General features: G+C 38.2%; 4 protein-coding genes across 8 annotated transcripts in view; 1 reads left to right on the top strand and 3 right to left on the bottom strand.

Annotated features, from left to right (window-relative positions):
• The window catches only part of svild (supervillin d), a 93859-nt gene extending 86365 nt beyond the window's left edge, over positions 1–7494 (bottom strand). Inside the window, exon 1 of the mRNA XM_066662936.1 lies at positions 7169–7494. The gene's annotated coding sequence lies outside the window, so the exon portion shown is untranslated. The remainder of the gene's footprint in view (positions 1–7168) is intronic.
• LOC136690882 (sperm axonemal maintenance protein CFAP97D1-like) lies at positions 5265–9958 on the top strand. Of its 3 annotated transcripts, none has more exons than XM_066662940.1 (6): positions 5265–5347; positions 8686–8756; positions 8836–8951; positions 9195–9321; positions 9569–9628; positions 9767–9899. In XM_066662940.1, exons 1-6 carry the CDS (start codon positions 5287–5289, stop codon positions 9803–9805), a joined length of 474 nt encoding a protein of 157 aa, XP_066519037.1. In that variant the 5' UTR covers positions 5265–5286; the 3' UTR covers positions 9806–9899. The 3 variants fall into 3 exon arrangements, with proteins under 3 accessions (XP_066519037.1, XP_066519036.1, XP_066519038.1); XM_066662939.1 differs by lacking the exon at positions 5265–5347 and adding an exon at positions 7878–8576 and having other exon boundaries at positions 9767–9958; XM_066662941.1 differs by lacking the exon at positions 5265–5347 and adding an exon at positions 7878–8258.
• Positions 9887–17432, bottom strand: nmt1b (N-myristoyltransferase 1b). The gene is made up of 12 exons (XM_066662938.1): positions 17279–17432; positions 17092–17194; positions 16317–16461; positions 15481–15599; positions 14162–14253; positions 13900–14016; positions 12809–12979; positions 12504–12612; positions 12202–12372; positions 10757–10924; positions 10145–10282; positions 9887–10020 (listed from the first exon to the last, which is right to left on the bottom strand). The coding sequence occupies exons 1-12, from the start codon at positions 17314–17316 to the stop codon at positions 10000–10002; spliced, it is 1392 nt and encodes a 463-aa protein (XP_066519035.1). The 5' UTR covers positions 17317–17432; the 3' UTR covers positions 9887–9999.
• Positions 17433–18584: 1152 nt separating this feature from the next.
• plcd3b (phospholipase C, delta 3b) overlaps positions 18585–27285 on the bottom strand; it is a 33686-nt gene continuing 24985 nt past the window's right edge. For all 3 annotated transcript variants that reach the window (XM_066664965.1, XM_066664967.1, XM_066664968.1), the window contains exons 12-16: positions 26219–26335; positions 25915–26093; positions 24759–24894; positions 23318–23467; positions 18585–22517 (exon numbers count right to left, since the gene is read on the bottom strand). In XM_066664965.1, the coding sequence (XP_066521062.1) occupies positions 22405–22517; positions 23318–23467; positions 24759–24894; positions 25915–26093; positions 26219–26335 (695 nt within the window). In that variant the 3' untranslated portion in view covers positions 18585–22404. The remainder of the gene's footprint in view (positions 22518–23317; positions 23468–24758; positions 24895–25914; positions 26094–26218; positions 26336–27285) is intronic.

The following is a 27285-nucleotide window of genomic DNA, read 5'->3' as shown; positions in this document are numbered from 1 at the left end:
GTAGAGTAGCAAGCTTCAGAAGCCAAACACATGCTTTGGCTTGCAGCTAGATTAAGGGCAAGTGGAAAATTGTGTAAATTTATACTTGGACAGATGCTACTCATGGCGCTTTTTGTGCTAAACAAGGTGTATGGACTGTATTTATTGTAAACACCAAAGGCCTTCTCTAGGTCAAAGGCATACCACTAGGCCTTGTTTCTGTAAACATTCCACAAGGATCTAAGAGCATGTTTCAACATCTGGAGTGAGCCTGAAGTCTTTCAGGAAATACTGTAAAAATATTGGGGACACAGGAAACTGCATGTGCAAATGCTTCAGAACAGGCGTAGTCCTGGTCAGGCTGTAGTCTATTACTTTGGAGTGACATTTCCAGGATTCCACACTACCACAGAGAACAATCTTAAAGCCTGTGTCAATAAACTGTTCAAATAATATGAATACGAAGAATCTTCTGTCTAAATCTTCTCAGTGTGGTCCAGACATGTAAAATTACAATTGGAGTTAGCACTGTTGGTAGTGCTGGGTGAAATGATCGCAAATCTATATCCTGAGTAAATGAACATATTACCTCGATTATGATTACTAAATTATTATTATAATTTAGGTTTTTTTGCCCTCAAAATTCACTGACACGTCTTGTACTGTAAAGCCGTGATACAGCTGTGATATTTTTTCAAATGTTGCTGGGAGCTTGTGAGTCTCTTTTTTTTTTTTTGAGCCATGCACTGTTCATATTTGGTGATGTGTTGAAACAGACTGGTGGGATTAGTTTGGTTGCTGTATGGTTTACATTTGATTCTTTATGTTCAGTATTTTTCTTTAGTATAGGCTGCTCAAGTCACTCGGTTGGCCTCTGTGTTTAGGTTCTCCTCCATGTTGCTTCTATGTGGGAGATTGGTTGGGGCAGAATCACATGACTACATGTGTGGTAGTGTGCTTTTAAGGGGGCAGTACATGAACACCCAGTGGGTGACATATTAACAGAAATAACCAAATAACAATGAACAGAATTAAAAGAAGAATTGATATAATCAATAAAGGCTAGATTGACTTGATTAATTTCCCAGCCCTAGTTGTTGTCTTAATATATCCACCAAAAGCAATTAAATAGCACAGTTAGATGTAAGGTTGCATGGGTATGGAGGTTTTGGACCAATAAAGCCTGTTACATGATATTTATATTACAGCATGTTACATATTTCTATGTACAACCTCACTTTATATTTCTCAGTACTGTGTCCTTGTTAATAAAACCAGTCTGTCTTATGTGTATTGACCCTGCATTTGTTGTTTATCCTTGACAGTATAGCACTATCTAATTTGCACTCTGTGTTGTCTGCACTTGCGTACCAGAGGTTTGTATTATTCAAAATAAGTTATTATTCAGTTAAAGCTGCTATTCATTAGGTGAAAGCTGTAACATTTTAGTGCTCTTCTTCACTCAGGGGGGCTGGAAATGACTCAAGAAAATGTTCTCCTAAGCTTTACTCCACTTCTTGGAGGTTTTAAAATTTGCTAACACAGGGTACCCCTAGCACTGATTAAAAGCTTAGAGGTGCCCTTCCTAAATTAGGGTGCAGGAAAACTCCAGACTCACGTAAGATCTTTCTTTTAATCTTCTCTTAATTGTGGCTATTTATGCAAAAGCCGTTCTGGGGTGCTAAACTAGGAGTGTTCTAATGCTTTTATTTTTTATGTTTTATAATAATTTTGAATGTTTTTGAACATGTTTGTACTGCTTTAATTTTTTATCCATTAATGTTTTATCATTTTTGTTTTTAAGAATTTCTGTAACGCACTTTGAGCTGCATTTTTGTATGAAAGGTGCTAAACAAAAAAAGATTATTATTATTATTATTGTGTGTTGCATCATGGTAATGGAGGAAACATATCAATTTGACATTTTCTTTAGCAAAAACAAGAGTAGTCCGTGTGTGGCATCACTCAAAGAACCCTTTTGTAAGCTTGGTTTTTAAGACTGTAGCAATGAAATAGCTAATAATAACATGACAAATATTAAAATCCAGGACACCTTACAATGGTATGTAAAGGAAGAATTACATGTAGTCCAAGCACACTTACTGGTGGAGCACAGTCTGGGGGAGTTATTATGAAAAAGGGACAAGCTCACGTGTACGTTAACTTGAGGATCTGGAGAGTCTGCCAACCCTCAAACTGTGAAACAAGACAACCAAGTCCGTTTTTGTGGTCTGCCTAAGTCAGTAAACAAGCGATAAAATGAGCCATTCATATTTTTTATGTAGCTCTGTACATAGCGTGGAGGCACATTAGAATTATACTGCACCTCCTACACCCCGCAAGCAACTGCAACCTCAATGGCAGGCCCACAGGCGCTGAAACCAGTCATTCTAAACAGGGCTGTTTACACATGGTGAGAGTGGTGCGGTGGTGTTTGCTCCTTGTGGTATTTTGACCAAAGTATATCACAGAATCTTTATATAAAAGCCAATGAAAATGTGTTAACTTTGGGAAAAGGTTTATAATATGATTCTTTAAAACCTTTCTAAGACTTTCATGTAAAAATCTTGGTATTATCCACTGTGCTCTACATTTTAGTGAGTGAATCACACAGACATGATCCTTAAAAAAGAATTAAATTGTCCAGGACACAAGAAAGTAGTGCCAACTTATCAATTGTAATGATACACACTGCCATCCTAAGTACTTAATATTAATAATACATTTAAAAATCATTAATATATTGTATATTGCCCATAAAATGTTGTGCACCCCATGATGAGAAACTCACCACTCTCCTCTAGACATCGAAAAATATATCATCACCTAATTGAACACACTTCATTACCCAGCAACAAAGAGGCCTGTGTACACCACTTCCTTTACAGGTCAAAATAAACAAGCCCTTAGAGACATACTGGAAATGCTGAGACTTTTGCATCTCTGCTGGGACTTGTCTGATCTCCTCAGGTGTTTAGAAGCATGCCTCACAGGCAGCAGGTCTTTATGAAGGCGTGTGTGTACGCGTGGGACACGCATGTGTGCATAATGTCAGGTTTTCTTTTCAAGTCCTGCAGAGCAGCATGTCTGGAGCTCAATCATCTCAGTCGTCATTTTTCTCATTCATTGCTCAAGCTAGGATGCAGTTCAGTTAAACCTTGTCAGTCATAAATCCACTCGTTAACAAAAATCACATCAATGTCAGACTGCCAGCACATTCACACGGCATTCAGAACATGTTCAACTACACTAGGGCTGGATATGGTGAGCAACTATATAACATTAAATGGAATAGCAACAGATATGCAACACTAGGTCTTTGCCAAATCGTATCCTAATAATATTGTCATAATTTTTGAAATGATACAATAAAAATCAATATTGTGATAATAGTGATATTCTGACTTGTCTAAGTAATGACATCATGCAGTTACCTTTAATAGGGCATGTGTTCTTTACATGGGCCTAAATGACTGACAGTGGCTCTGAGGTGGAGGATTTTTCTCCAAAATAAAATGGGAGTGACTTCAGTAGTGTGGAGGTGGTATGGTTACATAATATCAGATGTACAATAAACCATTTATTATATAAGAAGTGATAGAAGCCTGTAAAAACAGAAGGGGGAAACACAAATAATATGTTTCACTACCTCAAGCAGAAACACCTGGTTGAGGACGAGGAAAATCAAACATACCGTTAGAATAGCCAATGAGCTCTAACCCCAGCAGATAAACTAAACTGACTCAGCACAGAAAAATTCATGATTTTATTTAATTTTCTTTTTTGTCTGTCAGTAAGGTATTCACCATAATTCCCATCAGGCATTATGTAATTCCAGCTTTGCGAATTCTCATGGCATTTAACAAAGTCTGACTGCTGACCTAGACACTAAAAAAACTGTTAAAATATGATTCAGTTCATGTGTTTGTCAAATTGTCAGCAAAATGAATGGGGGTCCATTGGATACACATCCAGCTTGTTCATTTGTTATGTTTTGTAATTTTGTATGATTTTCACATTTCCATTTTCTCTGACTGTAAAGATAACAGGCTGCAGTACAAGTCACATCCCGTAAACACATATCATCTTGAATCCAGAGGTTATGTTTGTAAATAGTATTTTATTGGATGTTTGAATGCAATTTCCATTTGGGTCAAACTGTACTTCCCAGTTTCCGAAACCACCGGAATGCAGTATAACCTCTTGTACTCTTTTTAAATCTACTTCCTCCTTCAAGATTCATCTTCAGAATGGCATTTTCCATCAGATAATTTTGCATTTAAAGACCATGACAGCACTAAATATGTAGGTCTACCATACATGTGGTGGTGGTGGCGGTTACATTTTTCATTCTGTTTGCAGTTTCCCTTTAAGGTGTAATACTTCTTTACTGTAGTTTCGCTTTGGCTCAGGATTAGGCAGCTCTATGACTCACACTTCAGTCTGTACAATATATTTTCTTACACAGACACTTTCCATTTAAAAAAAGTGATTCAGATGCACTGATAAACTCTATACTCTACTGGGTTTATATATTATTTGTGTTATCAATATTAGTGACACAGTCCTATGTGACACATTCATTGAATCAATAAGGGTTTGGCAAGGGCTTCTTATAAAGAAAGAAAAGGGATTAGCACACTGAATAGCTTTGGGAAATGAAATGCAAATAATTTGTCACACACTGGTTGAACTCACTGATACACACACAACCCACATTTGCACAGACAGAAGGTCATATGCAGGCACACTGCCATACAGAATAATCAGAGTTGCAGGGTCTTAAGTAAAAGATATCAGAGCATACTTTTTTCATCCCTTATTTAAAGACCGGGCTAAAGCCCTCCTAATAACGGAATGGGTGGGGCAATGCTGCAGTAAGCTGAATAGATATACAGGTTAGCGTTGTTTTTTTGTTTTGTTTTTTTATGTCACAATATCAGTGAATCCATAACAGTTTTTTGGCAGCTAATTTTCCAAATGCAGACTGTACTGACAGCAGAGTGTAGAGCAATATAATATCATTAACTTTTGCCATATCGCGATACTGTGACGTCAGCGCAAGCTAAAGCTGGGGGAGATATCGATACATTCCGTAGTATTTTTATTATTATTTTTTTTACACGATTTTGAAAATGACCACATTCGTAATATTGAGTATGCAGATGATACGCAGGTTTCCATCTAAGAACGTTTAAAACAGTGCACAAATGTCCCGTTCAGCTGTTTTTCTCTCGCTTGCCCACACACTTGTACACAGACAGACAGACAGACACACACACCTGCCTGTCCTGCCGTTGTTCGTTTATGCCGCTGGAGCAGTTCTCAGCACATTTATCGCACGCTCAGGACTACCTCTCTGATAACTGTGAGTATGTCAACAAAGAACAAAAATGAAACCAGTGGCGAAGCTTTAATTCCAAAAAGAGCGCTGTTAAGACCACAACTTGTTTGAGACATGCTGCTCTCCCTTAATAAGAGGAAGGAGTAGATACTCCACGGCCCCCAAACAGAGAATGCGCTTTTCATTGGTCGTCACTTTTTATTTAGCCAATCAGCAGCCAGACTTAGCTTATCATTTAGTTCTGCAGCCAATGGAGTCATATTCCCGCCTACAGGGGTTTGTTGATTTTGTGGCAACGCTGAAAGAGGTCAGTGCTTAAAATAATAATAATAAAAATCTTATTTTAGCACTTATTTAACCCTTATTTTTCACTGTTTGTGAAGACACCATTTATTTACTTTGTTATAAAAAAAATAGCAGCAGCTTGGATTCAGGCAGTTGTTTCTTAATGCGAGTTTACTTGAAGTGTAAGTATCAGATAGGGACAGTATTGAGTATATTTACTGAATATTTAAAGACTTGTATTGGGATTGGGGCAAAAAAAAAACCTGATTAGGACATCACTATTTCTTAGATGTACAGTTTGATAATCACAGTTAGCATGGTTTTTTTTTGGTGTTAAAAATACATTTTGACATTATATTTGTTATGGTTTTCATAATATCGTATCATATAATCGCCATTTTTTTAGGTACATCGAGATATGAGTTTTTTGGTCATATCGCCCAGCCCTAGAGTGTACACAATGCTCACACAGTACATCAAACTCTTAAGAATATAGCACTTCTTCTAAAATCACAAGAATATGTTTTGCCCCAGCATGTACTCTTTACAAAGACTTACATCTGCAATAATGATTCCACTTTAAAAGACCCTCTGATAATCCGGCTCAGTTCTCTCATCCTGACATCATTATTGGCAGAGCTGCTCCCCGTTTGATGTGGTGAAATCACTCTCAACCCTAGCTGCAGTTAGTTTGTACTTGTGATGCTTTTGTTTTTGCAGGTGTCACTTTCCCAAATTCATATTCAGTCAAGGCCCTTTCTTTCCTAACCACACAGTTAATGTGGGTTCTGTCACTGTAAACCATATTTGATGTTTTAAGCTTAAAAAACAAAACAAAACTGGTGCCTTTGTGCTTAACTAATATTAAAGCAACAAAAATGTGTCACTCAATCTGTTCACTTATTAACGTGGCAGGATACAATGTTTTAAAGTTATTTACATCAAGCTTTTGTAGACTGAGCTGGATAGGTTCACGATGAGGATAATGAGGACCTTTCATGACTTCCCTGAGAAAGAGGCTGGAGGCTTAGTCACACCAACTTCATCATATTCAGCGCACACGAAAAACCCAAAAGTTAGTTTTTGTGCATTGTGGGGCCATCACATTGACATCCGTTCATTTTGAAGAGACTTATACTTACCTTATCCATATATACCACTAGCCTAAGCCTAGCCCTGAATCTATATTTAATTATTTACGGTGTGGGGACCAGCTTGTCCACAATGGTTAGACCGGTTTTGGTCCCTACAAGCCGAAATATTCCTAATACACACACAAACACACAGAGTCATGACACTCACATGCTACAAAGCACCAAACCAGTGATGATAAGTAGAAAGGTACTGAAACTGAAATTACAGCGTTTACATTAGTCAAATCTCGGGGGTCAAACTAAACACAAAACAAACAGTAAACCAAGACAGTAAAGAAATGACCGTTTAGGTTCTAGCATTAGTTGTAGTAGGTATATGAGTTAAAGTGAGAGTTTTTGAGTGCTCTTAATTGAAGCTTTTAAGACCAAATCTCTCATTCATCGTCAAAGGTCATGTAACACGTACCTGTTCAGACTGCATTCAAATCAGACGTTGAGCTGCTGTCCCACTCCATGGAAGTAACGAGGTTCAACTCTTCAAAAATTGAGTACGTCTTAAAAACCCTTTCCTCGTTGGAAAGTATCTCTTTTTGATTTTCTATCTGAATGTAAAACTGCTGGGCACGTGGAAAAATACAGCAAAAGGCAAAAGTATTTTGTTTGGTTCGGAGAAACCGCGAAGAAGCGTCTCGGCTTCCAGAAGATAAACAGAGCAGAACTTAAACTGAATTAAACCTGGAACTAAAGAGCACTTCGGATGCAGCTGGATAAATCACACAAACCACTCACACGTAAACACGGCTGACTCTGCTACTGCAATCAGAATGAACAAGTCAAGTACAACTCGCGAGAGAACCGATTCTTTTGAACAGGTTCTTTCCATTCAACAGGTCGAAATGATTCTGAATTAATAAAACTATGTTGCAAATCAGTTTTTTTTATTCAGTTAATATTTTACATTGTAATCTCATACATTGATCACACGCGTCCACCCAAACACACAAACACTGTTTTATAAGCTTTATTTTGAACTTATAATCCATTTACTGGCAAAGCGCTGTGTATTTAATGGATCAGTTCAAATAAATCGGCTCTATAAACTGAATCACTGAAGTGAAGCTGTCCGGTCAGTTGGAGAGTTGAAGCCCCGCCCCTCCGCGTTCATTCAGCCCGCGTGCAGTTTAAAAACTTAAAAGAGAAAAAAAAAAATTGTGACCACTGAAACGGAGAGTCTCGCGATCGCCGCGAACCCTTAATTTTAAATGTTGGAATCTCACGTGAATATAATAGCTTTTAAAATTTAGCGAAATTCACTAGCATAAAATCCTGTTTACATTTAAATTATAATGCACTTTGGACTTCCTGAAACCGTTAGGCAGTGTTTTGCTGGTTTTAAATATTCTGAAAAACACGAGCAGTGCGAAAGTGTATACAGGGCATATGAGTGTATAACGTGTTGGTATTAGGCTTCCCCCTGCTGTTATTACTGAGTTATTACACATTTATAAGGAATCGATCAACTTGGTAAATGTGGAACCAACTGACAAATTACTCCAGTGAGTAAACAATGTGTTTCCATGGAAATACGGAGCTGACCGTAGAACGTTAGCAAAGAACTTTAAGTCAGTGGTGCTTTATTGTGTAATCGTCTCCAAAGACATCACAACCATCACCTAAAAATTCTGGATTGGATGTTGTGTTTTACAATTATTGTAAAATCTCGGTCTGGATATCCAAAAACTCTGTTTACGAGATGAACAAAGCCGATTATTTGGCCTTTCCAGCAATTGCTGGTACAGTTGGCCAGTACGATAATTTGAGAAAGCTATGGGACAGTCATCACTACAAATATCATATGGACAGAATGGAGAAGGGCAAGTAAAATATATATTTGCCATCACACATTTTAATGTGAGGGGCATGTAATTCAACTAGAGTCATTCAGTCTGTTGAAAAGCATGCCTTTTTCTTAATATTCCCCAGTGAAACCAATGGTGGACAACAAAGCTCCTAGAGTATTCCTTCACTGCCTTGTGAAGACGAAAAAAATTCAGGTAAGTGGGGATAGCAAAGCACAATGCCTACTGTGTCTACCTTTTCTCTCTCACGATTGTGAAAATTTCTGTGCTACAGTTGGAACAGGAGCGTTTCATAGAAATAGAGAGAAACAATAGACTGCTGGTGTCCAAAATTTCTCATACGATGGCCAAAGGAGGACACAACTGGAATGAGTATCGTCCCAAGTCCAGGTAACCAAGTTCACAATTTCTATGTACAGATCACACCACATTCAATATCTTGAATTGTTCCCAACTTAAACTCTCTGCAGTGCTCACTTCAGTCTTGACATAAATATATATATATATATATATATATAACCAGTTTGAAAAAGTTTCAGATAATGTTATGTAAGAGTATAGCATACAAGTCCTACTATGTGGGTGTCAATGCTTAAACTGCATTATACTGAATATACCTGATTTGTTTGAAAGGAGTATGAACGTGGATCTCAGGAAAAGAGAACAGGTGAAAGTTTCTCTGGAGAACCAGGTCATCCTCAAGAGAATTCAAAACACCAAGTCTGCATATGATCACAAGAAGTTGCTGGATGATTTTAAAGTAAGACTTTTAGTGCTCCATTTATGTCATTTTCATTTCCAGCCAAGGCAGAACTCAACTCATTTCAGCAGAGAGAGAGAGAGAGAGAGAGAATAAACAGCAGTTAATCTGACATAAGAAAGCATATCTGAACATACTTGAATTTAATTTATCTACAGAACTGGTCTGATTAGTAAATTATTAAATACTGACACAGAGTTTGTATATTAAGTGATTATTTTTCTTTATTCATTGCATTTGGTGATAGGCGAGCAGACGGTATATTTCTCAATTTTCAAGGTACCTTCATGAACCAAAGACAGTTAAGGCAAGTATAAATTAGATACCCAATAGTTTATTGCCTTATATTAATATGTATCACTACTACAATAAAAAAAAATCTCAAAGATAACAGTCTATAAGATGAGAAATAAACTCTACATATGTCTGTTTTGGTCCTATCCAGATGCCAGCGTTGAACCTCCTGAAATTACCCCCTCACTGAAACCTTAAGGCCAATGGCACAGCACATTTAAACCATGGACATGGGAGTATTGTGTCTTGTGCTCTGTGCATTCATTTGAATGCCATCTGAGATTTAAAAAAATAATAATAATAAAACTTTGAAAAGCAAAATGTTGTATGTCCTTCACATTCTGTGCTGACCTCTCCTCTGGGTTCTCTGCAAAAATTATTCTTTCACTTGAGCACCATGCCGACCTGAAACGGAGTCAACAACATTTACATTCCTGTATGATAAATGACCTCCATTTTAGTCGATGTATGTAAGCAAAATCATACAAAATGAAAAAGCAATCCCAAATTATTTTATTCGTTCCGTTACCTTGTCTGGGATTATGCTGGGGCACCTCCAGTTGTAAAGGTAGTAGTGCATACAAGCCTGTCCCTCAGTGAACCTTAGAGATTTTAGGAAGGCTTTATTACCCATCACATCCAGAGCAGTAAACACATCATATCCTCTCTGAAAAGATAGATTGGAAAAAATAGATTGCAATTGCGAGTACATACACAATTTGCTCTCAGAATTACCTCATAATGATATGGGGATGAACAAAACAAGACTACAGACCAAATTCAGGCTTTAAATTGCTGTGTTGGCAATGCAATATGCTTTTACCCATTTTTTTTTAGTAACAACATACCATGCAATTTCACAAACACAAGGCAATGTGGTCTGAGTCAGGTACATGCTGATTGTCCTACAATTTACACAATGCTACTTTACGCTTTATTAAACTTTATTAAACATCAAATATTACAGAAACATATTTGGGCACCTACATGTTTAAATTATAATACTCACCAAACTATTCCTTTAATGCCATTTATGTCAAAGGTACTTTAAAAGTAAGTGGTGTATTCAAACATTTCATTTCCTCAAATGAACTCTATCACATCCGCCAAAATATATATCTACTGATTTCCACCGACTCACAGCTTTAGCAATGATGAGGATGTCCTCCATTAACTGCTGCAGTGGGGTTTTAGTGGTGACCGTGTAGAGAGAGTACGCCGCCTTCAGGCTCCGATGGACGAGATGGTTCAGTACTGTTGAGGACACAGTGTAGAAACTCACCATATCAGTTATAACACCATCTGAGCCCTGAAAGAACACACATATTAAGCTCATATTAATGAAGTAAAACTTTGAAACATGTACATGTTTTGAAACATATATTCTTATATTATGTTCTATTATTTATTGACTCTAAGCTCAATGTAATCATTGCTACATATTTTGCAAAATTTTGAAACACAAAAAGTCAGAAGTACTCCACCAAACTTGTCAATATATTGTCACTGTCCAAAGATGTCTCCAAAATAGTAACTTTAAAGAAGAAGGGGAAAAAACCTTAACTTTCAGTGGAAGTCAGTGTAAAAAGATTTTGGAGCATTTCTAATGGTCCAAACATGATGTAGTAAAACAAAAAATCAACAAAAATGGAGATGATATAATGTATGTGTAGTCAATTGTATTGCATCATGCAACTGTTAGGAGTTCTTAACTCTTGTTAACATGTTTGTGTGTATCACTCTGTATTGGCTGCATTTTCACAACTGGAGACTAATCAGCAGCTATTTCCTAAATTGGTGGACAGTTGATTTGCTGTAAATGTCTCTCTTCTGCAGATTCGGTCCTGAACGTGTAGTTCATATGGACAGATCTCATCTCAGAGCTTTTACATATAAAGGCCCCCTAACTCTGGAATAATCTTCCAGTTAATGTTTGAGGCTCAGACACAGTCTCAGTCTTTAAATCTAGGTTGTTTTGTGCAGATTTTATTAATTAACATTTACCCTTAAATAAAAGTTTAGATCCAGGGGTTCATTGACATAGGGAATTGCGGTAAACTGGGATGCTGGTGCTGCTGTCCCCCTGCTCACATGCAATCACTCAGGTTTGTTGATGGTAGAGCAGGAGGATGCCAGTGTTTCAGGGTGCCCTTATGTATGTGTTGCTTGTTCTCTCCTTGTAGTTTGGCTGTTGTAGTTAGATCTGCCAGTGTCACTGGCCACACTCTGACAATATCCATTTTCTCTAAAATCTCTCTACTCCCTTCAAGTTAATGACTCACACCATCAGGTTGTAAGAAAGCACTGTCCAAATAAAATTGGCTTGAAATGAAGTGTTTAGGGCTATCTAATCTGTGTGTGTGTGTGTGTGTGTGTGTGTGTATAAAATTAAGACTGCTTATGGTTATTGCAACATACAGTAGTTGATTGAACCTAGATATGGTTAGTCAGGCTTGAACATGTTGTACAGTCAAATTCCCCTTTCAGTAACACTGAACTGACCAAAAAACAGAAGTGAGTAAAGAAGAGGGTGAGTATGTATTCCTACGAAAAGCTTCTCACAACAAATTTGAGATGTGAACAAACCTCCACCACATATGTATCAACAACTCCATCTCTGGGCAGGAAACAGTGCTGAACTTCCTCCTGGGTAAGGACAGGGAACAGATGGAAGACTTTCAAATACTCGCTCAGCAGAGCCTGGACTCTCGGTACGTCCGCCAGGGCCATGAGGCGCAGGCCAGGGGTTTTTGTCGTCTATCAAAAGGAAGTTAGATTATGAAGAGGGAAATGTCAACTGAGAAAATGATAAAGATATACATATATAAAAAACTAGTGAAAAAATATAGTGTGTTAATTACACACACTATATCAACAAAAGCACTGACCTCAGGTAGGCGGTTGAGCTTGAGTGCCCTCTGCAGGGTCATGTTCTGTGTGAGTGAGGAGAAATTCAGCTCAATCAGCTTGCGTGGGTTCAGGGACCGGTGCCAGTACCTGTTAACAACCAGTGGAAGATAGGAGAAAGCACCATGCTCAATTAAGCATGAATAGAAGCTCTGACTTAATTAAGGCCAAGCAAGGGTCTACAAGGGTGCATTAGAGCAAACGGTTTTATACAAGAAGCACTCTGTGTTTTCAGAAAACAGAAGGGTGTTTTCACCCACAGTGGGGTTGCTAATTTGTAGGGTACCTGCAGCTTGCCACTGGCGTGGGCAGCACGGCACTGGCACAGTAGACGGCCTGGAATAATCCCCGCATCTGGACCCGCCTGCTGATCTCACGGATGAGCACTGGAGCCACACGCTTTGAGCGCAGCTTCTTATGCACACACAAGTAGTTCACCTCCACCACCTTCCTCTCTCTGTGGAGTTTCACATTACAGCTGTCCTCATTAATCTGATCCACTGAAGTAAATAGCCAGTTTATTAGAAACACCATTTTAAAGAAACACTAAGCAAGATTTAGTATTTTTGGCCCTGGTGTAATTCATTTTAAGGTAAATATACTAGTGCATATTGCATATTAAAGTGTGCAGACATTATCAGCCATACTCTGAATGGGACCACTAGAAGACCACACCGTACTATTAACAAAAAATGAATAGTTAAAAAAATTGTTCAACATACACTTACATGGGTATGGGATCAAGGGCTATCATTTCTTCAGAAACTTAAAATATGACCTAAAGTTTGTGGACACATGCTAACCAAACATTTATTTTGAAATCTGACTGAGAAATGTTCACCAACCAAACACTTCTTGCCAACCATGTCCCGTGTCCACTGATGAAGGACGAGAGGACGACCAACACAAGCTGTGCAGATGAGCTACTGTCTCTGATTTTACAACTACAAGATGGACCAACAAAATAATTGTGTCTAACAGAGTGGACGGTGAATGGACACAGTGGTTAAAAACTCCAGCAGCATTGCTGTGTCTGATCCACTCTGAGCACAACACACATAACAGACTACCACCAACACATCAGTGTCACTGCAGCACTGAGAACCATACCTGATCTGTGGTGGTCCTGGCCATTCAGGACCAGGGTGAAAGGGTGAAATTAAAATAAACAACAAATGGACTAAAATCTGTAATTATAAAATTACCAATGTGCTCGTATCTGGTCAACGGAGCTAGGTGAATGGACAGTGAGTGTAGAAACCAGGTGGTTATAATTTTACATTTGATGTATATATAAACATTGTGATTCACACAAAACACAATTCCCACTTTGGGAACCGCTTTTTTTTTTTTAGCTTATTATAGAGATGTACATACGTGTTGTATATTTGAACTGTGGAAGGAACTGCACTGATGAAGCCCACTAGTTTTCTGTTGTAGGTGACTCTCACACCACAGTGCCACTCAGACTGCCAGCCTGGTGGACACAGAGCCCTTAAACCACGGGAAAGAAGGGAAAAAGATGACTAAATAGGGGGACACTGGAGAATACACGTAAGGTTCTTGGTTCTGAAGAGGTATCATTTTTCTAGTCATGGTGTAAAATGAGAATAGACTGCCCTCCTGTGGCCACCCTCACCACTGCAGGAATTCAGGGGAGAAATGGAAGCGAAACGTGTTGTCTTCCTCTCCTGCGTAGTGCTCATTCAGCAACGTACACAGCTCCCCTAGCTATATAACACACACACACACACACACACACACAGTTACCTAAGAACTCAAAACATTACAATAACATTCTTGTTTCTACACTCACTGTCAATCTTTCGGCTCCACTGACATTCCATGTATATGTTGTAGTTCTATAACAAAAGACTGCAGTCCATTTCTTGCTCTGCATACATTGCTTGCCCCCTCACACCCTGTGGTCAGGACCTTCAAAAGCTCCACTGAGTAAGTTTTATTTGGGTGGTGGATTATTCTCAGTGCTACAGTGACACTGACATGGTGGTGGTGTGTGCTGGTAGGACTGGATCAGTTTTTAAATTGCTGTGCCCAGTCACTTTCCACATTATTAGACACACCTACGTTGTTGCTGCAAAGCTGTATTGATCATCCTCTAATCCATCAGTGGACACAGGATGCTTTCAGCAAGCAATGTTTGGTTTGTGGGCAATTCACTGTCCACTACAGACACTGAGGGGATTAAAAATTCCAGCAGCCCTGCTGTGTCTGATCCACTCATGCCTGCGCAGCACACACTACCTCATCACCACCATGTTAGTGTCACTGCAGCATTGAGAATTATCTACCACACTAGCACCATTTTTTTGATGGTCCCGATCATTTGAGAACAGAGGGGAAGGGGGATAACAAAGAATTCAGAGCAACAGATCGACTACAGTTTGTAATTATAGAACTCCAAAGTACATCTGTAGGGTATGTAGAGCTGATAAAACGTCAGTGAGTGCAAAAACAAGGCCAAGATTGGGCAGATCTGTGTATTAAATGGCAAGTTTACAAACTGTCTGACTGTTATTTTATAACAGGTTTGGAAGAGGCTTTTGCTTTGAAACATATATTCCCTGTTCCCTGTTCTTTCTCCCTCTCAAGTAAAAACAATATTAAACTAATACAGGTTCTCATAAATTACCCATATTACCATCATCCACATTATACACAGTGTATAATATATATATATATATATATATATATATATATATATATATATATATATATATATATATATATATATAATAGATGAATAAATATTACAAAGAACACACATTGGCTATAATTTCAGCTGTAGATGTCACAACTCCTGTGTCCTATCCCCTCCACTGTAAAGAATCAGAGGCAATAAAGTGTCTCTAACCATAAACCATTTCATTTGACTTCTCTTTTAAATGATCAGTGTTCGCTGAAAAAGAACACAACAATAACAGAAAGGTGACTCACCTGCTCTGGATTCTCTACATCCAGTGTGTCCCAACAGAATCCTTGTGGCAGAGAATAACATTCCTCTCGAATACTCTGCTTTTCCGACTCTATGGGCCCATGTGACGTCACCTCTTCATCTTTAAATGCACAAATGCACAGAAACGTGTGTTGGTAAAATGGGCTGAAATTTATATTACAATATTTTACTTTATATGAATATTTGAACAATAATTGCATTATGACAGGATATAAATTCATAAATTAACATATTTATTGATGAAGCAGGTTTCTCATTTTTTTTTACCAGAACTGCATAAAGCAGCCTATGGTGACGATATTCAGCAACTGTGTAAGTAGTGTTTCATAAAAATGCCTTTCACTGAAATCCAAGGTTATATATTTTCTGTATCTTGTTTGTGTGTCTGTGTGGTGTAGTTTTTTTAAATATATAAAATAAAACATATCATATGTGAAATAAGCAGTCAACGACATGCCTGATAATTTCTTCTTTGAAACTGCAGCTAAATGATGATGATTAAACCTAACAAATAGTAAAAAGTAACTTCACGAGGATCACAGTTAACACCTCTAAATTAGGCCACATTATCAGCACTATATCACTGCACTCGGTTCAGAAAGTATCATTTACATAGTATCAAAGTACCTCCATGAATAAAGGCCAGTTTTACCATAAAGTTTGGCAAATTATACTTTTATGAAGTATGCAGCTGCTGGACTAGATGTTTGTATAAGTTTATGTAGCCTACATGTATGTCATTTGTCATGAAAGGCTTACAGAGGTTTACTCTGGTTGAGTTTGCAAGCACTGTATGACATTGTCCTGAGTTCTGTACCTATCTTAGGGACCGGCTGGGTGTTCCAGAAGCGGAAGTTATGTTTGCGGGCATCCTGCAGTGTCATCGGTGGGCCCTGACCTAGAGAGAACAGATGCAGGGCTCTCTGGATCTCCTGCTGCTTCTCTTCAGGGAGAGTGTCCAGCTAGAGAAGGGCAGTGAGAGGGGTAAGAGAAAAGATCAAGAACAAAAGTACCAGGAACACCAGGACTTAACATGTGATCATGTTTCTTCCCCAAAGTTCTCCTCTCAGACAGATTTTGGAGAAGAGAACTTGAACTTACTGAGTTTGGAGGCGGCAAGTATCCTGTGCCTTCACAAATCACTGTCAGGTCTTTACTTGACCATGAACTGACATGAACTGTAAGAGCAAGGTACGGCCAAAATGCTCTACCATGAAAAATCTTTGAAATGTTCTCCTTGCAGTTACTTATTACTGAGTGTGTCTTTTTCCCAAGTCTTTGAGTTGGTCAAACAAATTGTCCACCTTCAATGGTCAGGATCAGGCTTTAAAAATAATCTTACATCTTTGTATAAAGGCCTTAACATGGTCCAAGCCTCAGATTTAATTCAGTCTGACCAGACACATGAAAATAGCACAGAATATTGAACATTTCATTGGCATTTTACTTGCCCTTACTTAGTGTGTTACTACATTATCTGCTGTGTATTTCTAGATTTTCAGACCCCACTGTGGTTGTTTTAAAGGTGACATATATACAAGTCCTGCATATCTTGCTAAAATATCAACACAAATGTACACACAGACACGCACCATTTCAAAAGGATCCCGGCCTCCCTCCTTAGCCCACGTTTCACTCTTGTTCTTCTTTGCTTTTTTCTTTTTTCCTGCATCGCCACCCTCTGAGCTCTTCTTGCTGAAGAAAGAAGACTGAAGATCATCAAGACATAAATTATAAAGAACACATGAGGTAATGCAAGTAGTAAAATAGAACAGTTACGGGCTTTGGTGCTCAGCCATAAGTGTATTTTCAGGCATTGGAGAAGTTGATCCTCAGGGCCCTGCGGGCAACACTTGTGTGTGTTGAGTTGAAGTAGACCTTATCTCACACTACAGTGGGGGTTAAGGAGGGTCCGCCCAGCTTCCAGAGACCATCTTCGCCCGCCCCACCCTTCTGATAGGCTATCTGAGCAAAAAAATTCAGTTACTGTTTGCTGCTAAAGCTCAGGCAGTGATCTTTAGCCTATAGTGTTTCACTGTGAATTAAGTATCTCTTCTTCTGAACGTCAGGTGAAAATACTTCCAAATATATACATTACATACATTACATATACAGAGGGTCCTGCTGTCCTTACTGTGGTTCTTACAGGCATAGTTCAGTTAAAAAATAACTACATAATTACCAAAACCTAGAGTCTGTAGAGCCTTCCTTATTTGTCAATTCGTCTACTTTATGGTGTACCATTATGGACTGATGTTCATTTGTGCATATACAGCTTGTATAACTAAGATCAGTGTCACATGCCCAATGCCAAGTGTTAGAAGTATTTAAGCCCCCAGCTTTGGGCTGTGAATCAGTGGACTTGCGTTCTCTAGAGGGACGAAGCACCATCCAATATCTCTGGGAAGAGCTGGAGTGATGGTTGTGATCCAGGATTCATCACCGTACATCAGTGCCTGCCCTCACTAATGCTGTTGCTTAAACTTAAGTCACATACAAACAAGTTGTTTTTTTTCCCCACATACTGTTTCACCTTAAAAGGCAGAACTTCTGAATGTGAATAAACCAGAAAACAGTGTTTTCCTACAGTCGATGACAAGTACTAACTGCAGCAAACTAAGTCAATTTTACCCACCTATGGAGCAGGAATAGAAAAATATCCTCATCATGGTTCATGCTTTTCAACGTATGGAGTACTCTTCATTGTCTAAAAAACTCCAGCTAAAATTTTTCTGCCATGAGCAGAGAGAGAAAGTTTCGTAAACACATTAGGCTGGCTTTGAGCATGCAAACCGGTCTGAAAGTTTGTGAGAAAACATCCTCATTTTTTTTTGTTTTTTTATTTTATTATTTTCTATTTATTAAAATTGTGAATGTCACCTTTAAAGGTTTGGGTTTAAAGGTCTCCACCTAATTCATTTTTACATCACTGGTGTGCAAAAAAAAAATATAAAATTTGGCCACACAGACCCTGGGAGAACACAATAAGCTGGAGCTGTGTGACAGTGACACTACCACAAACAGAATAAAAACATTTAGAATCACTCCTTCAAACACATAACTAAAATGATTTTATTTGCATGTCCAGAGAGAATTATATTATATTTGGCATTACAGTACATGAAAATCCGACAAGCAGAACTGAGTTTAGACAGACTTCAGGACAGATTTCCTTACATGAGCTAACATGCTGATGAGAATACAACGATGATAAAATTAGTCAGACATAAGAAAGCTCTTATAACAGTGCAAATAAGCCTTTGATTCCCTTTTACTTTTCTTCACTCTTACTATCACTTATATCCAAAAAAAAGGGCATTTTAAGACTAACACATAACAGACCTATTAAAAGAAGGCATGGTAATGTCGTACGCAACACAGATTGATTTGAATAATTCCAAAGTGCCAAAGTGAACTTCATGATAGTTCTACATCTGAGACAAATGACACTGTAAACAAAGTGGCTAATATGACGACAGTATAAGAAAAAATATATGATATAGTCTGTAAAACCAGTATTAATATATAAACTTTATAAAAATCCTATTAAAATCATCTGCCACACTGCTTTGTTTCTGACTTAGATGCATGGATTGTGAGAGTAATATACAACAGCTGGGTAATGCTGGTGAGTGGGTACTTGACTTTATTTCTATATGAACCAGACCTGAACCACAAAATAAAACTAAGATTTCTTGACACCTTAAATTGGTAGTAATAAATAATAATAAATAATAAATACATGATGATTCTTTGTTTAAGCAGGTAGAGACTACTTCAAATGAATGTATAATGTATTCAGCTACTTTAAGGAGCATATATAGTAGACACAGATGTTTAGTTACACACACAGACACAATATATAATCTCCATAAAACCCTCATCTTCCAGAGTGGTTCCTATCCCTCTCGTTGTTGCTGAGGAGGAGGATACTTGGCTTTGGAGCAGAAGGTTAAATTAGAATACTGCATGGAAAAATGAGATCCGGTCAGTATCTGGATATGAAAAAGGTCAAGTGTAAACACACTCTACTCAGATGGGATGATGGTCAGATCACAGTGATTGGATGTAAATGCCAAGAACAAACAGTGCTTTGATTAGCTCTGAACATGTGTAAATCAGAAAAAGCTTTCAAAATCTACTAAAGTTCTAATTGTCCTCTCTTTGAGGCAGGCACACCCACACCTTTGTCCACACGCTCCTCTTGGTGGGAACTCGTTAATGAAGGATGTAGGTGACCTCACAAGACCCCTCGCCTGCACTGCCACTGAACAGCTCCAATACCTCTGATTTGCATAACTCATTAAAACAATTTTGAAAATCCTCGACCCTCTGAACAAATACCAATTTTGTAGTTTGCCATTATTGACAATGTTCAGTTCCCAAACTGACTTTGTTATATTGTGAAAGTTTCACGATTAATAGGAACAGTTCAAAAGAATGGAATTGGAAGAATTGGAATTAAAACTTTTATTAAAATTGAATAATATTTGTCTTCTGTTGGACAGTTGCCATTTTGCAGACATGAGATTGTGTCCAACAGTGACAATAATCATAGCTTGTACTGGGCCGGAATTTGCAATGGTATGCACAATATACACTCTTCATTTTTTCATAATACTATATTGTCAAAAGTATTCGCTTGTCTGCATTCACAAGCATATGCACTTTAGTGACCTTCCATTGGGAATCAATAGGGATCTCGACCCACCCTTTGCTGCTATAACAGCTTCAACTCTTCTGGGAAGGCTTTTCACAAGGTTTATGAGAATTTCTGAGTATTCTTCCAGAAGCACATTTGTGAGGTCAGACATGGTTGATGTTGGACGAAATGGCCTGGCTCACAGTCTCTGCTCTCATTCATCCCCAAGGTGTTCTATCAGGTTGAAGTCAGGACTCTTTGCAGGCCAGTCAAGTTCTTCCAAATCAAACTTGCTCATCCGTGTCTTTGTGGACCTTGCTTTGTGCACTGGTGCACAGTCATGTTGGAACAAGGGGCCATTCCCAAACTGTTCCCACAAAGCTGGGAGCATAAAATTGTCACAAATCTTGTGGTATACTGAAGCTTTAAGCATTCATTTCACTGGAACTAAGAGGCAGAGTCCAACTCCTGAAAAACAACCACATTTTACACTTGGCACAATGCAGTCAGACAAGTACCATTCTCCTGACAACCGCCAAACCTAGATTCGTCCATCGGATTGCCAAACTGAGAAGCATGATTTGTCACTCCAGAGAACATATTCACTGCTCTAGAGTTCAGTGGTGGCATGCTTTACACCACTGCATCTGATGCTTAGCATTGCGCTCTCTATGCAATGCTCTTGAGCTAATGTGAAGACCCAATTAAGTTTAGAGGTCTGTAGTGACTGACCGAGCAAAACGTTGGTGACGCCATATGCACCTCAGCATCTACTGACCCCACTCTGACATTTTACGTGGCCTACCACTTTGTGGCTGAGTTGCTGTCATTTCCAATCGCTTCAACTTTGTTATAAGACCACTGACAGTTGACTGTGAAATGTTTAGTAACGAGGAAATTTCATGACTGGACTTGTTGCACATCACTGCACATCCTATCATGGTACCACGTGGTATTCACTGAGCTACAGAAAGTGACCCCTTTTTTCACAAATGATTTTAGAAGCGGTCTGCATGACTAGGTGGTTGATTTTATGGCCATGGAAGTAAGTGCAACACCTAAACTCAATTATTTGTGTCAGACAGCCAGATCTTTCCAAAATAAATCAAGTAAACACAAAATCAACTCTGACTTTGATAAAGTAGACCAGATTGTCTAATTAATTCGGATTGCTGTAAATATGTTCTTTGTAAAAGTAGAAGAAGAGTTAAGGCTGGACACCAACACAGTCCATACACTCCCAGTTAAAACCCACTCATTCCAGCAATACATCTGTTTCACAGACTTGACAATTCTGTTCATCATTCGCATTTTAACAAAATGTGCAGTTAGATATTGCATAGCTAAAAGCTGCAGCCATCTAGAAGCCTTCACTGTCTATGTACCTATAGTCTTTTGTTATATTGGATAAAAGCACATCATACAGTGTTTGACATTGTAGATTGCTCAATAAACTAACAAGATTTTAATCAAGTATGTGCTGATTTAGGCATGCAGTATGCACAGTGCTAACTATGGCTTTAAGGTTTATTGCAGGCTAGCAGCTAGATACTTGAGATTACATAAATTAACAAGGATTTGAGGTATGTGTTAATTTGGCCTGTACTCTACATGGGATACATATTTCTATAAATTAATGGCTACATTAGACTCACTGCTCCATTGTGTCCAGGGTAAAACAGTGTACATTTGATTGTGGCTGGACTATCACTTTAACATTGGATTCTTTTCAGATGCTTAGAAAAACAAGTCTAAAAACATTTTAGTAGAATGAATATTAGTTTAAAGTACAGTATGATACAATCTAAAAAACAGAACCTACTGTATCATTTCTAGAGATGCATTACATGATTATAGTACAAATATTTTTACCTATTTTAAGCTCCTTCTTGCATGCACATACACACCTGATGCATATTAGTCATCCAATTTTAGACGAGAGATGTTTTTGAGATGTAAGGGAAGGGTAAAGCCTGTTAGGCCATGCTCCCCTTATGCCCCACAGCTTGTTTCTAAAATTGGATCACCATTTTTTATATATGTGTTTCTTTACTATTCTGTTTCCTTACTTTTGGGACACCCTATATATTGTCCTATGTTTTGTTGCATTGCGTCACTCACTGAGTGATTTCACTGAGTAATCATTTAGAAAATGCACATTAGTGTAACAGAATGATAGTAATGTAAGTAAATCAGTGGCAACCACTGTAACCCAGTCAGAAATCCAGGAGCATCATAACAGTACTCCCTGTTGGGCTCTTGGTCATGCAGTGGGCTTTGGGCTGCCGTAGTTAGGCGTGACCTTCACATGAATGAAGAGGCTGGCAGGAGAGAGGCTGGAACCATCCGCCTTCAGCAGCCGCACGTGTCTGTATCCTGCAGGACACAAACCCAAACAGTAGTAAGTTTTAAAGTAACATTAAGTAAGATTTAGGTTTATTTGCTCCTGGGGCTCCCTGTAGTGTAATTAATTTTTTACAACACTGTACTGAAATCGTTGGGAAGGCGCAGGGAGGGGGGTCCCTAAACTCCTCCAAAGGTTATACTGCATTTTCTGCAGTGCTGAGCCCAGTGCAGCAAAAAGAGAGGCTGTATTCTCCCTATACCTGGTCTATGAGGCACCACAGTGATTTGAAGCTGTTATTTTAAGGTAAAAAATATTATGTTATGTTCCTTTAAGGAGACTGAAAAGATTTTAGCAATCCAATTATGGAGGCCATAAATAATAAAATCTGCTATACTTTTTTCACAGTATGTTAAAGGAACAGTATTTTTACCTTACAATTACAGCTTTAAAACTTACTGTGATACTTGTTATCGGGAGAACAGAGCATCTTTGCCTGCAGCAACTGCACTATGTATCTTTTGGAAGAGCATAGAAAACACACCTCCCCCTTAATCTCAGGACAGTGCTAAAAATGTAAATTACATTCTGCAACTGTAGAGGGAGCCCCTGTAGTAAAATTAAATTCAGCAAAATAATACCCCAGTAATTAATTAATTTAAAAACGCATATGTTGTCCATAGAGAGTTAGAAAATCAGCAAATTATGTCATTTGAGACCAAACTGTAGCATGGTGGTTACCTTATCTAGCCATCTCCCCACAGGGGAGAAACTACATTTGGTGCAAATTTCAGTGCTGCCTTCATGAAAACAAAAACACTGTGGTGCAGACCTGTGCGCATGCTGCTGAAAGGCAGTGTAAACTGGCCCAGGAATTCATTCCTGGCCGTGTAGTCATGGTCTTCCACCATAAAGCGCACCAGGACCAGCTCAGGCACGTGCAAAAGAAATTTAAAAGTGCAGTCCCACCGGGGGTTAAAGCCTGAGTAAAACACACAGAACAGAGAAGACACACACACTCATTACCAACACATATGCATCATACCAACTACTGTGCATCAGAACATATCCACAGATCCTTCCTATTAAACGAATTCAGCTATTCTGAGGTGACCTATTGTAGGCTTTCAGTTAAATATACAGTTGGTATAATTCCTACAGTAAAGTTTTGAAACACTAGGGCTGCAGTAAATGTACATAAGATCACCATGCACACTGCCAATCTTGGGCTAAAGGGGTATAAAGCCTCTCTGTATTGCATTGTTGAGAAGAGGATCCATAACTGACCTTTCAAATTATTTAAAATCCCCACAGCCATGTTTTAAAATATTGTGTAAAGTATTTCCCAAAGTATTAACTTTAACTTAATACTCTTGAATCTTGTTAGAAGTAGCAGATATCTATTAAGTATATCTAATAAGTTTCTAGTATCTATTTTGTCATTTAATAGTAACTGTGGTGTAGTAATAGAAATGTCAATCGTCATTTAAAAAATAAAAAAACCTAAACATTGAATATAATACATTACATTCATTATCGCTAACATCAAAATCTTTAAATCATCTTAAACAAAATACACTTTTGGAAAAAATGTTATCCCCATAAGTGCTTTTTCTTTAATGGAACTCAACAAATGATAAATTTTCACTCTCTTCATTTTTAGATTATTTTTGTTGAATACATTGACAATTTTCATTTTTAGTCCTCCACAACAGTTACCATAATATGACAAAAAAAAGCAGTATTTTTGAATTCTGACTGAATTCTGACAAAAATATAGTCACTTTGCATGTTTAAGGTGGTAGCAAATTTGGGCTCCTGCAGATGGCGTTGAACAAGGATGAGCAGGCTATGAATACCTGACAGGTTTCACAGATTCAGAAGAGGTGGTACAATTCAGTGAATGTCTTGTTCGATGTGTGGAAAATGTGTCGCAAAGCAGATTTTAATGATAGGAAAATAAGTGATTACATTTGGGTGTGCTAAAGGCCACAGTGTGAAGGAAATAATTGAATTTTAATGTGTATATCCCAGTCTACAGGAAATTCTTGTCAGAATTGTGGGAAATACTGCACACCTTGCAGATATTTATAGCCAGAGCATCTTCATGAAATGCTATCAGCAGGAGCATCAAGGTACTAATACCTTTTTTTTGTCCAGTGAACTTACATTACACAAAATAAAACTAACTAAAACATTATTTAAACCTAATACAAACATGTGAAACCATAATTTAGATGTTTTTTGAAGCTTGTTGAGCTACGCTGGCATACCATTATTATCAATGCGGTGTGTCTTTTTCTTGTTGTTGTCTATGGGAGCCCCATGAGTTTCCACCCAGACCAGAGGATCCACAATGGAGTTCAGCTTCTCTGTGTCTGGCTTGGGCAGCTGCTGGGCTGAGATGACCTGAAACACAACCGGATTTGGTGGAAAATGGTGTGCAATGCTTTATTTATATTCAGACATGTTGGCTCCGTTGTTGTTTGTCTTCAGCCTAGACCTGTCCCTCCTCTTTTTACTAAAAGCAGATTGAATTATTCACGCCAGGAATGAGCTGCATTTGATCTTATTTCAGTGTCAAGACATAATTCTGTCGGTTAGATCTGGGTGGTTCACAACATTTTCCTGTGTGCAACATTCCTCAGGGCATGATTCACATCTACTTGAGCAACTGTTTACTCAGAGATAAGAAAACTGAATTCATTGGCAGGGATGAGCTAGCAGTTGAAGTGATGGTTTGGGAACATTTGAAATCAAAACAGATTCCCAAAACTTAAAATATAGTCAATCAGACAAGGCTTATTTTGTGACTGAAGTCAGTTTGCTTTGCAGTAGTTTTACGAGGCCAGATATGTTCCTGTAATGCGAACGAAAGAGAAATTCTCTAAAAGTGGGTGGTAAGATTGACTCGTCGGGGAGAGAACAAATTTCGTGTGAAATTTCATTTCTAATAATTTGTGAAAACAAAGCTCCAAATATGGTGCAATAGTTTGCATGTCAGCTTGGCTGCAATGTAAGATAGCATGGCTGGCAATTCCCCACATAAACTCTAATTAAGGGTGAAGATATGTGTCAAATGTTTAGAAAAAAATGTAAAAAAGAAACAAATGTTAATTCTGACAAGGACTTTTTTTCCCCAAGCATGGTTTTAGATTTTCTTACCTTTGTTAGCAGCAGATTTTTGCCACAATACTGTAAATAACCCTTTTCCTGTAACATGATATATGCTCATTACCCTATTATTTACCAATTAGCACTGTAGAACCTGCATTGCATACTTGTGTCATACCACAGTAAGTTCTTAATATCTGAATCGGAAGTCTGTTAGTGGTTTCTAGCACTGTACAGCACACTGTTATTATTAAAAAATGGCCAAAATTGTCTCAGATATATTTCATATATTTGTTGAATATTTCATGCCCTAACCTTAACGGTAAGGAGAGTGGGGTTGTGTCCTGGCCCTCCTCCTGTGTTCTCAGGGTAGAACTCAGAGTCAGGCTGGCACAGGAAACTGGGCTTTAACACATATCCACAGCGAGCGTTGGGTAAGAAACGTCCTCGATTTAGATCCATTTGTTCCCCGTCAGTTTGGAAATTCAGAGCCACTGCAGGAGACAGTCAGTCACATGCACACAGGTTTTTGAAAGGACTTTTCATGCTGCTCGAATGTCGAATTTTTACACTTTACTATATGTAATGTGCTTTCAGAATGACATGGACTGAGTTTTACCAATCTGGCAACCAGCATTCCACATGTCCTGAGGGTTGTAGTTGGATGACTGCAGGCGCTGACCAGACGGGTAGATCCTGCTCAGATGACGACTGTTATGTCGCACAAAGAACTTCCCTGGAAGCAAAAGAGAACATCTAATATAAATGTTGAAAAATGTACAGTAAGAGTTTTGTCTTTTGTTTCTCAATGAAGAAAATTGTAAAGTTACCTCAAATGGTGCTGATCATGTTATTGTCAAAGTTTGCTTTATTTTTTTTTAATTTTATTTGTTTTTTATACTGGAACTATAAGGCTAATGAAGCTAACAGGAAATGACAGGGTATAACAAACCACTTAACATCTTGCAGTTATCTAAGTCAGGATATATTATGTGCACATAAGTTTTAGAGTGTTTTCCTTTGACAGAACTCATAACAAATGCAGTGACTATTGAAATTCTTCAAAGTTTTATATGCTCAACTGCTATGTTTTAATTAACTATACCTTTGTATCTTTTTATAGATACAACAGTATCATGCAATGTTAGATACCACATACCGAGACCTATTTTACATGCCTTAAGAACTGGACATGGGTTGAGGAGATCATTTAGGTGTGTAGTCTGCACAACGGTAACTGGTGTGGGACAAGCCTCCAAGACTTCACTCTGTATTAACATTGTAACTCCACTGCAACAACTACGTTGAAATGAAAACTTTAGACCTTAAACGATTAGCTTACATCATGAACATTTTTGTGTGGTGAGCAAACTGATGGCTGGTGTAGCATGGGGGATACAGGGTTCAATATCTTGCCTGAAGTAGGCCACAATTTTTAATGAGTCTGAAGACAAGACCCCTAAAGCAACACCCACTGTCAATAATTTATGGAACATGATTTGAAATATTGTGCACTGCTCTGGATAAGAGCCTCTGTCTTGGCGTAAAGATCAAAATCTAATTAAGCCCTTCCAGTGACAGTTGTTGAGGACCCTGAACTGTATGATATGAAGCATCAGTTGTTTTTATTTTTAGTTTGTTTTAATGAACAACATATTTACAAATATGATGCACAAAAAAGAATTA

Source organism: Hoplias malabaricus, chromosome 3 (assembly GCF_029633855.1).
Source record: "Hoplias malabaricus isolate fHopMal1 chromosome 3, fHopMal1.hap1, whole genome shotgun sequence".
NCBI classification, from domain to species: Eukaryota; Metazoa; Chordata; class Actinopteri; order Characiformes; family Erythrinidae; genus Hoplias; species Hoplias malabaricus.
The sequence above is the reverse complement of the archived record's forward strand: the minus strand, read 5'-3'. Positions and strand labels throughout refer to the sequence as shown.

What these genes read in the sequence shown, in the direction of transcription:
- nmt1b (XM_066662938.1), bottom strand. Translation starts at nt 17,316, where the DNA reads ATGCCTGAAAATACACTTATGGCTGAGCACCAAAGCCC. An exon ending in ACGCCAGTGGCAAGCTGCAG is followed by an intron (nt 12,613 to 12,808) that starts GTACCCTACAAA and finishes GGTTGTTAACAG; the next exon opens with GTACTGGCACCGGTCCCTGA. An exon ending in CCAGCATAATCCCAGACAAG is followed by an intron (nt 10,021 to 10,144) that starts GTAACGGAACGA and finishes ACTCCGTTTCAG; the next exon opens with GTCGGCATGGTGCTCAAGTG.
- LOC136690882 (XM_066662939.1), top strand. Translation starts at nt 8,456, where the DNA reads ATGAACAAAGCCGATTATTTGGCCTTTCCAGCAATTGCTGGTACAGTT. An exon ending in TATGGACAGAATGGAGAAGG is followed by an intron (nt 8,577 to 8,685) that starts GCAAGTAAAATA and finishes AATATTCCCCAG; the next exon opens with TGAAACCAATGGTGGACAAC. An exon ending in TGAAGACGAAAAAAATTCAG is followed by an intron (nt 8,757 to 8,835) that starts GTAAGTGGGGAT and finishes TCTGTGCTACAG; the next exon opens with TTGGAACAGGAGCGTTTCAT.